At 39.9% G+C, this 13,020-nt stretch overlaps 1 protein-coding gene across 12 annotated transcripts in view; it reads right to left on the bottom strand.

The window, feature by feature from the left end:
* Positions 1–13,020, bottom strand: part of PROM1 (prominin 1) — a 326,288-nt gene that overhangs the window by 136,556 nt on the left and 176,712 nt on the right. For all 12 annotated transcript variants that reach the window (XM_077136455.1, XM_077136450.1, XM_077136447.1 and 9 more), the window contains 4 exons: positions 12,521–12,738; positions 10,065–10,139; positions 7,988–8,051; positions 4,942–5,101 (listed from right to left, as the gene is read on the bottom strand). In XM_077136455.1, the coding sequence (XP_076992570.1) occupies positions 4,942–5,101; positions 7,988–8,051; positions 10,065–10,139; positions 12,521–12,738 (517 nt within the window). The remainder of the gene's footprint in view (positions 1–4,941; positions 5,102–7,987; positions 8,052–10,064; positions 10,140–12,520; positions 12,739–13,020) is intronic.

Below are 13,020 nucleotides of genomic sequence, written 5' to 3' on the forward strand. Positions count from 1 at the left end.
CTTTGCTCTTACTTCCAAACTATTAAACCGGGCTCATAAACAGTGCCTATTCAACTTCTCCAAGGCTGATAAAAATGCCCTTCAAGATTTCTAAGTTCTTTCAAGGTTTCTGATACTGTATGTTATTATAATGACAAGATGTGGACAGATCCTGATTAGACTATGATAAAGAAATAACCAGCTCTTTCCCCTGGACTTTATCTAGAATATTTTGGGCCTGCAGGAATATTCGGGGGGAATTGTATTCTTCATTGAACCAGAAATACTGTGTGGCAGATGTGTTGAACATTTAGAATTTTATGAGCATTCTAAGCCGAATGCCCACAGAATAGAAATCTCCATTTTGTAATGGTCCTGTAAGTCTGGCAAGACATTTTAGGATAATGGATCTTCAATTAGGTCTAACTGGCATTCCTGGAACGTACAACAAGATTTCCCGGTCACTGAAGAGCATTCAAGGAGCATTTGATATTTCAAAACACTGAAAAACAAAGAATTCACTTTTGCTCAGTGCCTTTTGACAAAAAGTTGCCACAAAAGCTTTTCATTCAATTAAGGGCAATCTTGGTAATTATAATAATGGCCAACAGCACCCATTTTGTAGACCTCTGTTCCAAATACTAGGGACATAAAATTAAATAAGTCACAGAGCCTGGCCTCAGAAAGCTTTTAGAGGTAATGAATACCTTATCTGTTCAGTTAAATTTCTTTTTAAACTAAGCTCACTGTCTGGGGACAGGAGGAGGAGGTGGCATGGCAGGTATGTAAATCATTGTACCTGTGATCTCTAATGAGACAAGTGAGGTCATGGAGAAAGGACCTTTCTTTGTCCAAATACCTGCTTGGAATGTGGCAGGAGTCCCTTGAGGCTGGCTGATGACAGGGCAATGATGATTCACAAGCATGGTTAGTGGGGGCAGAAAGCCCACTTCTGCCATGTTCTAGCTAAGCTTAACTAAGTCACCGAACTCCTCTGAGTTTCAATTTCCTCAGCTCCTCTTTAAAGATTTTTGTTTTGAGTATCAAATGACATGTCATGATTATGCCAAATTGAAGTGTCAACAAGTGGGGAATGTGGGAGTGGGGTATGGATTCTTTGCAGAAGAAAAGGAAATGTCTTCATACAGATTTAGTGGTGAAGGCATGGCTATTTACTTAGGTTGGATTGTATAATGTGTAAATAAAACTCTTAAAAATAAACAGAGAGAAAAAAATGAACAGAGAGAAACAAATGCTAGAGGAAATGTGGAGAAAGAGATGCACTTATTCATTGTTGGTAGGGAAGCTGAGAGGTGCAGCCCCTTGGGGGTCAGTGTGGTGGTTCCACAGGAGGCTAGGGTTGGGGTTGCCATATGATCCTGCAACCCCATTGCTAGGTATATACCTGGAGGAACCAAGAGTAGGGACACAAATGGACATTTGGACACTGGTGTTTATGGTGGCAGTATTCATGATTCACAAGAGATGGAGGTAGCCTAAGGGTGCAATGACTGAGGAATGGAGGGGGAACTATGGTGTATACATACACCAGACTACTCAGTGGCTGCAAGAAGGAATGAAGCTGTGAAGCATGCAACTAGGTGAACGAACCTTGAAAAGGGTATGTTGAATAAAATGGCAGAAACAAAAAGACAAATATTATCATGCCTCACTCATATGGACTAGCTGTAATATAAAAACTTGGTGAATTGAGGTGGAGAGCATGGGTTATCAGGTTGGGGCATATTGTAAATGATCCTAGATTGTAAACTCCTACAGCAGTCACATGCCTTCAGGAGGTGTAACTGTTATTTATACATTCTGAGATATTGAGCTGTTTGTTTACAACCCAGTCATTCCCAGAAACTTCAGGTATGTATGTGACACCTGACAGTTAGAGCTCTGAAGCTATGAAAGTCAGCTGTAGCCCATACAGGAACTGTTTAAAAAGTTGAAAAATTGATCAGACTTTGAAAAGAGGTATGAATGAAGCTGATCTGGATAAGACTAAGGTATATCAGAATACAGAGTAAAGGATGATATTGTCCATATTTTAAAACCTCAACTTCTATGTGAGATTAAAGGGAGAGATGTTTATCTGGTGCAAACTATATATTTTGTGTATTGCATTTATTAATTTAACTTGTATGGTCAGTATAATTGAATACCACAAGTACCTGGAATCTTGAATACAGTGTGAGATTTTGTTGGTTTGTCAAGGTTAGTGTGATGCCCTGATATATCCCAGATTAATTTGGGCAGTGAATCAAGAAGTATTTGCAAAGTCCCCTTGGGAACTAGGGAGAAAGGAGGAAATAGTCAACTTTCCCATTTGGAGAATTTCAGATATTCTCACAAGCAGTAGGAATAACCAAATCAATAGGCTGAGCCCTCAATCTTGGGGTTCACCCCAATGAAATTTACTCCTGCAAAGGGAAGGCTAAGCCTACTTAAAATTAGGCCTAAGAGTCACCCCCAGAGAACTTCTTTTATTGGTCAGATGTGGTGGCATCTGTCTCTAAGACAACTCAGCAGGTGAACTCACTGCCCTCCCTCTTACATGGGACATGACTCCCAGGGGTGTAAACCTCTCTGGCAATGTGGGACAGAAATCCTGGGATGAGCCAGCACCTGGCATCAGGACACTGAAAAAGCCTTCTTGAACAAAAGGGAGAAGAGAGATATGGGACAAAATAAAGTTTCAGCGGCTGAGAGATTTCTAAACACAGTCGAGAGGTTATCCTGGGGTCATTCTTATGTATTCTATAGATATCCCTTTTTAGTTTATGGCATTTTGGAGTGGCAGGAGGGAAGTACCTGAAACTGTTGAGCTGTGTTCAAGTAGCCTTGATTCTTGAAGATAATTGGATAAAGATGTAACTTTTTACAATGTGACCTTATGACTGTGAAAACCTCGTGTCTGATGCTCCTTTTATCCAGGATATGGACAGACAAGTAAAAAAAATATGGATTAAAAAAATAAATAAATAAATAAAAAGGGGGACAAAAGGTAAATAAATTGGGTAGATGGAAATACTAGTGGTCAATGAGAGGGAGGGGTAAGGGATATGGGACGTATGAGTTTTTTTCTTGGTTCTTTTTATTTCTTCTTTTGGAGTGAAGCAAATGTTCAAAAAATGATCATCATGATGAACACACAACTATGTGATGATATTACGAGCCACTGACTGTGCACCATGTATGGAATGTGTGTGTGTGTGTGAAGATTTCTCAATTAAAAAAAAAAAGTCTCTTTGGAGGACTGGGGAGAAATGAGGAAATATTAAACTTCCCTAACTGGGGAATTCCTGATATTCTCACAAGCAGTGGGGGCAACCAATCCAATAGGTTAAGCCCTCAATCTTGGGGTTCAAACCTATGAAACTTATCCTGCAAAAGAGAAGCTAAGTGTACTGATAATTATGCCTAAGAGTCACCCACCAGAGAACCTCTTTTGCTGCTCAGGTGTGGCCTCTCTATCTCTCTAAGCCAACTTTACTGGTAGACTCATTGCCCTCCCCTCTATGAGAGACATGACTCCAAGGGGTGTAAATTTCCCTGGCAACATGAAATTTGTCCCGGGATGACCCGGGACCCAGCATCATAGGATTGAGGAAGCCTTCTTGACCAAAAGGGGGAAGAGAGAAATGAAATAAAGTGTCAGTGCCTGATTGATTTCAAACATTGTTGGGAGATTATCCTGGAGGTTATTATGATGCAATATACAGATATCTCTTTTTAGTTTATGGTGCATTGGAGTGGCTAGAGGAAAGTACCTGAAACTGTTCAACTGTGTTCCTATAACCTTGATTCTTAAAGAAGCTTATATAACTATACAGCTTTTATAATGTGATCATGTGATTGTGAAAACCTTGTGTCTGATGTTCCATTTATCAAGGATATGGGCAGATTACTAAAAAAAAAATGAGGAAAAATAAATAGATAAATAATGGGGAGGACAGATAAGGGGCAAAAAAAATTGGGTAGACTGAAATACTAGTGGTCAATGAGAAGGAGGGGTAAGGGATATGGTATGTATCAGTATTTTCTTTTTTTCTTTTCATTTCTTTTTCTGGAGTGGTGCAAATGTTCTAAAAATGATCATGGTAATGAATATACAAATATATGATAATATTATGAGCCAGTGACTGTATTCTGTGGATGGACCGTACGTGTGTGAAAATTTCCCAATAAACATATTTTTTAAAAATAAATATAATAAATAAATAAAATAAATGACATGCCATGTGCATTTGATGGGTACCTTGTAACTGTTCCATAAATGTCAGTAGGTATTGCTGTTCTTGTGTAATAAATAACCCAAACAGCAATGAACTTCTCCAGATTCTCCATGGGTTTGGGGAGATGGTTCTAATGGCAGCCATGAGGCTGCACCCTTCAGAGCAGGAAGCACATCCTATATGACCCTCTAAATGTCCCAAGACACCAAGTCCTCCGCTTCCCCAGCACTCTATCTGAGCCAATACCTACCCTAGCTACCCTACTTGCTTTCCTAATGGGGGCAAACAAGAGCTGGGCACAACTGCTACTTAACTGAGCTCTTAGGGCAATTTACTATTTCAAGGCATAATCTAGGAAGCGGTTGTGCTTTTTTGGTGAGAACCAATCTCCATATATTTATTTTATAAACCCAGAAAGAAAAGAGTATTTTCCAAATGTCCTTTTTAATTACTTCACAGGTTTAAAATCATATTACATGACTGGCTTGACAATTATAACTAAGATTCTAGAAGTCCCTAATAATATCAAAATCGAAAATCATTGAACATTTGGCACAACAATTTTAGTCTTCAGCTTTTTAAATGAACATAATTTGGGGTTAAAACACATTGCCTCTTTGTGCAATTTACTCTCCTAAGATGACCCTGGTGATAATGTTGAGCTCCTATTCCATTCCCCAAGTTCACTCTTACAGTTTACTAGCTCAAAGGAAGCACTCACCTATATAATTCAAACTCTTCCACCGTAGGTAAATGGTGGTTGATATACCTTTCTGTCTCATTAACATAACCGTTGAAATTTGAGACGGCATCCTGAACCGGCACCTGTTTGGTTACATTTGAGATGTTTGAACCAATGGAATCCAAGACCCTTTTGACATCTGAAAGCAAAGAAACCTTCAGTTATGGATTTTCAAACATGGAGAAAAGAGAAAATTTGTTTTGGAGCTACACTGAAAAGCTTGAACCAACCGTAGTTTTTCCAATGTTAGGTACATGCGCAAATGTGGCATGGTTTTATGACAAACATCAAGGGAGCCAAGACCATCAAAAGGCAATTAATGAACAAAACAGCAAGATGTGAGCACTGACTTAATGGTACGGTGCTGAAGTCAAGCCAGAGTTTTCTTCTTCTATTTACTGTCACTAAAACCATGGGCCAAATCATTAAAATGTATGGTGTGTCTGCCCTGTGCCAGGCCCTTTTATGTTATCCCATTTATTCCCTGAGCAAGGGGTTCTGGTTCCCATTTACTAACAGTGAGTGACCCTGAGGCTCATAAAGGCTATTTTTTTTGCCCAGAGGTCTCTTTTTAGAAAGTACTGGAAAGGTGATTGCACTCTCAAGCCCCTGTTAGACGATTTGGGTAAAATAATTAAATAATAAAGAAAAGGCATTCAGGACACAGGAATTCACTAGGATGTTTTTGTTTTGTATTGGTTTTTGAAGTGATCCAGGTGAGCAGTCTGTTAAAATGGTATTTAACCCGTATAAATTGAGGCTTATTAAAGAAGTGACACCTATGTCTCAGATGCATAAAACAACAGCACTCCTAGTGGTCAAAGAGTTTCTATTCGTTTCCACCTTAATTTCACAGACAGCAGATACATTCACAAAGAAACATCAGCTCTCTGGAAAGTGCCCGTCCATCGTGACAGGTCCTAGGATTCAAAGCTACCTGGGGGCAGGATGGTCCCTGGTATAACACTCACACGAGATTTGAAGTTGCCTTTATTCACTGCCTTCCTGACGTAGACACACTAAGGACACACTCACTGGGTGAAAGCTCACTGACCTTGAAAGGAAGATAACTCTCTTTGTAGCAGCAGAGACTGCTTTCAAAATGTGAACTGGGGGCCCCTGGAAAGCTTAGGTGGATGGTATCTTGGTCCAAACCACAATCACATGAACACAGCAGGGATCTTCATTAGTGTATCTTTCACATAGATGGGAAATCGAGATCTGAAAGGCAACTGAAATGAGCAACTGAGCACTGGGTGTTTGATGTGGCTCATAAGGAGAAAACTGCTTCCACCGTGGTTCACTGCCTCCTCGAAACAGCTCGTGTGCCAAAATACCTGAGGACCAAGATGACTCAGTGGGCTCTTTCTATCTATATTCAGGGATTCTGAGAGGTGTGACTTGCTGACTCCCCATTTCCTACACAGTTCTCTAAACTCTTCGTGGGGGTTGCTGTCTGCTTCTCAGGCTGCCTTCCCCTCACACAGTGCCTGGCTCATAGGCTGTGCCAGCTTTGGTGACACTGCATATGCCTGGTGCCCTCTTTCAGCGAATACCTTTTTCAAGCCTCAGTTTAGATGTGACTTGCTTTAGGAAGCCTCCCACAGCCCTCTTCCCATCTCAGTTCCCTTGCAGGTTCCATGTCACTTTAACAGAACTTGGTAAGTGGTATCTGCACACACGCTGAGCCAAAGGGCCAGTGAGGACCATGCCTTGTCACCTCACATCCCATGTCAAGCAGGGCCTGGCACACAGCAGGCGCTAGGTCAATGTGTGCAGGATAGGGCCGAGTGACAAAAACACTGAGTTAAGGCTTTTGCCTTGGGAGGACATGGAAATAAACAGCTGTTAGCCAGGCTGGGACACATCCTGACCTGGGAAAACTCTGGCTTGTGTTCAGGCAACAAGACCATGTGCAGTAGGCCCCGGGCACGCATGCAGTGTGCGGAGCTTTGCCAGACTTACAAGGAAGGGCTGCACATATTGGCAGAAGAGGTCCAGAGAAGGGGAACAAAAATTAAACACAGAAGTTAGTACGCAGGTGGATGTCAGACATACAGCATGCATTAGCCCTCAGGTGCTGGCAGAGGAAACCTGGCCGGCGCCTTCGAGAGCCTCACGTTTCTTTTGTTTTATTTTGTTTGATCCTGATGTTTTAAAGAATAATCTTACATTACACAAAAGGAAACCCACAAAATTTCACCAGCACTAATGTACAACAAAATATATTTTATCCAAGGTTTTTACAAGTTGAAAGACCACCATAAGAAAAAAACATTAAAGTTGCTCTATAACCCAATATTTTAAAATGACTTGGTCAGCTAGTAAAAAAAAGGACTGAGAAGATGATTTGAAAAAAAAGGAGAAGATGGTTTACATGGCTTCAGATATTTCTTCTCCAAGCAAATAACCCATACGTAGTCCTCTTCCTGCACAGAGAACTTCTTATCTTGCAGAAATTCACTCTGTACATTTACTCTAAATACCATAAACTAATATGGCATGATTCAATCAATTAAGACCCAGAGAACTCTCTCCGCATTGATTCTGTCTGGATAAAACTGTAAGCAAGTTTATAAACCAAAAATGCCATTATATCAGCATCAGAGGACAGATGAAAATTCTCCTTAGGACACAAAATAAATACTTATACAGATTTTTCCTAAAAATAAAAATCACGTCAAAGTTCTTTCAGAAAACATAATAATCTATATATTTTTTGCCCAGTGAAAATAATCTGAAAGTGGCCTTCCCAACGATAGTTACTTTAAGCTCATGACTGGATCATGGCTTTACTTTTGACAACACAGTGTCTGACCTGCAGGGTGAGGTCAGTTAAGTATTAAAATAAGAGGATTCTTAAATTCTATGATACCAACTGAAGGTGAAGTAATTGAAAAACTGTGACATTCTTTGCTCTCAAGGTTTAGAGGATATTTTTAGGAAGGAAATAAGATTTCTGATCATACAACATTTTTGACCATTCTGAACAGATTAAAAAATTACCTTTAACTGTGAATCTCACCTGATATGATGTTCTTGGTTTGGGTTTGCACCATCTCAGGTATATCGTTAAAGGATTTGTAGCCCTAAAAAATATTTTTTTAGTAAATTGATGTTTACAGTAAGTAGATGAACAGTTAACTAGTGCTCAGTTTTCAGCTAAATATGGAGTAGAGAAGCAAAATAAAGATATAATATTCATCTTAAGGCTGAAATGATCATTATAGACTCTCAAGAGTTCAGCAAAAAAAAAAAAAAAAACCCATTAGAGAAGATTTTCTTTAAATTACCATGTCCACTGAAGATCATGTTAAGTCTTTCATACAGGGTATTCTAATACTTTTAAGATTTTAACATATTTTCTTATATTGGACCCAGGAATTATGATGTATAGGTACAGCTATGCCAATGGTTCTCAATTGGGGGAGATTTTGCACCCATCCCCACCCCACAACAGGACATTCAACAATGTCAGGAGAATTTTGGGTATCAAAATCCGGGGGTGGGGGAGTGGTAGGGTGGGACTGCTCTCGGCAATACTAATAAATATCCCACAGCACATGGGATGAACAAGAATTATCTGGCCCAGATATCAAAAATGGGCACAATTAAGAAACCCTGATCTGTACAATATATCATGTGCAGTGATATTTCTAAAAATAGGACCCAATTTTCCAAAACAATTACAAAATGAAATTGGAGATCTAGTGTCACAGAAAAAAAAAATAATGCACACAGAGTAAACAAACTGCAGGGAAGCTAAAGCAAAACCAAAAACAGCCACGCCAAACTATATGGCTTTGGGGCTCAATTCACGAGAAAGAAACACTGTTATTTCCAGGTAACTAAACTACACATCCAGTCTTTGCCCCAGAGGGGGATCAGTTTCTGTTTCTCAACTGCCTGCTGGTAAATTTAGGCCATCTCACAGGGAACACTGTAGGGTTTATCATCCTGGGAAGATTTCAGCACTTTAGCCCAGCAGTATGAGATGCTGTAATCAGAATATCCATGATATCTATTTCTTCAAAGGCAACTGAGGCTTCCTATCACAGCGGTGCTCGCCTTGGTTTCCGGAGGTCTGAGCCCTCTACATTTATCGGGGATTAGACGTCTATGGTCACCCGTCACAAGCAGTTTTACAGCTGGAAGGAGTCTTACAAATTCTTTTTAATGCAACACCAGAGCACAAAGACCAAAAGTTTCTTCTAACTCCTTTAAGAGGACATTCACTTTTTCAGTATACACTGACACGGGTTTAACAGAATTGTGATGATGTTTTCATACCTACGCTGAAAGACAGAGTTTTTCTTTTACAAAAGTAAAACTATTCTCTCCCTCTTCTACAGGCCCAGGGCATGCTCATCTGAGTCATGATTGTCAAAAGAAATATTTACCATGCACTCAATATCTACTGGTCAAATAAACAGCAACTATCAGTGGGCAGTGGAAAAAATCATAATATTCCCAACCAGGGTGATCCCTGCCTTTTTGGAGTTTTTGATCCAGCAGGGAACAGAACCTTTAAGAAATGATGACTTAAGAGGAGTTTTAAAAGAATATTCACAGAATGAAAAGAAGGTGTTAAAAAGGGTTTTGACCTAGGTGAAGTGCCTAGAGAAGGCCTCATTCATCAAATGATACATGAAGTTTAAGAAACTAGGTAACTAAACAAAGAAGAAGGTGCCAGCCAGGGATCACAGCATGTACAAATGCACAGCAGAGGGAAGAAAAAGAAGAAAAATAGCATACTGACCCACAGGCAGAGGGGAGGGCAACTTGCATCAGAGAATATGGGTCCTGAACTGCACCCACCACCACAGAGTGCCAAGAGAGCAGAGATCATGGTGCACCTATTATCTTTCATGATTCTAGCTTGGTGCTTTGCACATAAAGTAGGTGCTTAGAAAAATTTCTTGAATTGGAACCATGAACAAAATTACCTGCAAGATAACAGCTATCTTCCTGGTACTCCCTTTCCAGAATTTCATTGCTTTTTTTTGCTGTTTCCTATCTTCTAATGTATACGTCTATCTTTTTTAAGTGAAGCAAAATAAGCTTCTACAGTTTTGTTTTGTTTTTTTCCTTCAAAAACATACCTCTTCAACCAGGCCAGCCAAATCTGTCCTAAGAACTTCATTAACGCTGTCAAGTTGATCGTTCATAAATGGCAGCTAAAAATTTATAAAACAAAATATAAGGTGAGGTTGTTGCCCTCCAAAATTATTCCTTATAAATAATGGAGTTGTCTTAAATCCAAGTTCCAAAGAGTTGGACTTTTGGTGTACTATCTCAATTCATTTTGAACAATGAGAGGATTGTTTGGGGGTAAAAACATTTATCTCAAAATGACCTCTACAACCATAGTTTCTAGATGTTTGATGATCTCCTGATGCAATTAACTAAAAATGAGGCAAAGAAATTTAATGCATTTAATATGTGTGACCTTACAATTTCAAGAACTAGATATAATTATAAATGACTTTTATAAAGCTACTTTTAAAAGTAATATGAGTCGGGCGGACCATGGTGACTCAGCAGGCAGAGTTCTTGCCTACCATGCTGGAGACCTGGGTTCGATTCCCAGTGTCTGCGCATGCCAAAAAAAAAAAAAAAAAAAGTAATACAAGTCAGTTGCTATATCAATGAGTGGCTTAGATAAAGTTTTCTTTTACAGCACTATACATGGATTTAAAGTATTATATCTTTTACCAATATTTGGGACAGATATCATGTGCCTCTTGATATAATGTACTGAGGACTCACGATCATGTCTATGATATAACAGTGACAAATAGGCATAATATGCTGGTTTGAAATTTTGCATACCCCAGAAAAGCCATGTCCTTTAATTCTGATTCAATACTGTAGAGTGCAAACTTTGATTGGGTTGTTTCCACGGAGATGTGACATACCCAATTGTGGGTGTGACCTTTTGATTAGATGGTGATATGACTCCACCCATTTAAGGTGGGTCTTGATTAATTTGCTAGAGTCCTTTAAAAGGGCAAATATTTTAGAGAGAGTTCAGAGCTAACACAGACAGAGACATCTGGAGATGCAGAAAGAAAACACCCCCAGGTGTTTCTGTTTGAAACCAGAAGCCAAAGGACCAACAGACACCAGCCATATTCCTTCCCAGCTGACAAAGGTGTTCCCTACCCATCAGCCCTTCTTGAGTCAAGGTATCTTTCCATGGATGTCTTAGTTTGGACATTTTTATGGCCTTAGAACTGAAAACTTGTAACTTAATAAATTTCCTTTATAAAAGCCAACCCATTTCTGATATATTGCATGCTGGCAGCATCTGCAAACCAAGACACATAACTAAATCTAAGCATGAAGGAATATCAATTAAACCCAAGTTGAAGGTCATTTTATAAAATAAGAGGCCTGTAGCATCATTGACAAAGGCCAATGTCACAAAAAAGACTAAGAAACAGTCCTAGATTAAAAGGGACTAAAGAAATAAAACCACTAAGGGCAATGTGTGATCCTAAATTGGATGTACATCAGAAAAAGAAAAAAATAGTTTTAAAGGATATTAATAGAAAAATTTGGCAAAATTTCAATCTGAGCTGTGGAAGAGACTGCAGAGTTGGGTCTGTGTTAGGGGCCCTCATTTTGATGATTGTATGATGTTATCTAAGGTTAGGGGATGCACTGAAATATTTAGGGGTGAAGCATGATGTCAGCAACTTACTCCCAAGCGGTGTAGAAAAGAACAAAGTATGTATTATTATATGTATACATACATAAAGTAATATGGATAGATAAAAGAAGAAAGCAAATGGGACAAAATATTGACAATGGGTCAATCTGTATCTGTAGACAGAGTTTCCGTTTACCAATTCTATAACTTTTTTCATGTATGAAAGTGCATTAAAATAAAAATTTCTCCTGAAAGGCATCTACCCCAAACACTTGAATGCAAGTATACAGATCTCATGCTTTAAAAATACTCTTGAGGAGTCCAAGAGATGAAGACACAGATATTGAATGCAACGTGTTTGAATAAAACTATTTCATAAAATATAAAAGTGGGGGAAACAATTCTATTTTAAAATAATACTTTGTCTAAAATATAACAATGCATATATATAACTAAATTAATAAATTACATGTCATGAGTAGGCATGATTATTTTATCTATAACTCCAGAACTTTCTATATTGAAGTTGTTTCAAATTTTTATTTATTTCAATCTTCTCTTTGGAAAAGTGGGGAATTATGTAATATTGGGGGCACAGATGGTTAATATACTAGACACAACATATATTGAATATATTAATTTTTAAGAGGTCCACCTCCCTTTTTCTTTTTAAAGCTGAACTCATGCTAGCACTTTTCATCAAATTGCAGAGAATTCCCAAGCAGGGGTTTCCCCACTGCTCCTTTTTACTTGTCACAGCTACTCCTACGGAGAGTGAATGACCCCAGGAGGCTGACCCAGGGTCACGCACTCCAAGCCAACCTGTTCTGGTGCGATCACCCATGCTGAGCCCCGTGAGCTGTCCCCAGACGCCGCCCACTCGCAGGCTCCCTGCCTCCCCACCTGGCCCAGGTTGGTGTTGTCATCCAGCTGGTCTAGAGTTTCCCTGATGCTGCGGCAAGAGGCAGCCGCTGGTGGTGTGGAGCATGCCGAGTCATTGAGTGACCTCTCCAGGTTGCTCTTCACACTGCTCAGGCTGGAGCTCAGCCGCCCAGCTCCATCTTTCAGGTCCTTCAAGGTGTTGTTCACGCTCTCCAGGGCCTCTTTGGTCTCTCTCATTGCTGCAGGAACATAACCCAAATCAGATGAAAAAGGCACCCACTGGGCTGGCAATGGCAGAAAGCCCCTTCTCATCTACAGGAAAGGGAGATGGACTTGTACAGACTTTAGAAGGCACCCAGAGGACAGCCGGGAAGAGGCACCCCGGAGATCCCTAGGCTCCTCCGCCAGCCGCTCCAACCACTTGGGCTTGTCCATCTGAGGGTCATGCAGACAAAAGGCAGGGGCTGAGCATGGAGGGCAGGGCAGTGATGAGGCCACCTCGGCTCAGCCCTCGCTGTCTG

Source organism: Tamandua tetradactyla, chromosome 19 (genome assembly GCF_023851605.1).
Source record: "Tamandua tetradactyla isolate mTamTet1 chromosome 19, mTamTet1.pri, whole genome shotgun sequence".
In the NCBI taxonomy this organism is placed as follows: domain Eukaryota; kingdom Metazoa; phylum Chordata; class Mammalia; order Pilosa; family Myrmecophagidae; genus Tamandua; species Tamandua tetradactyla.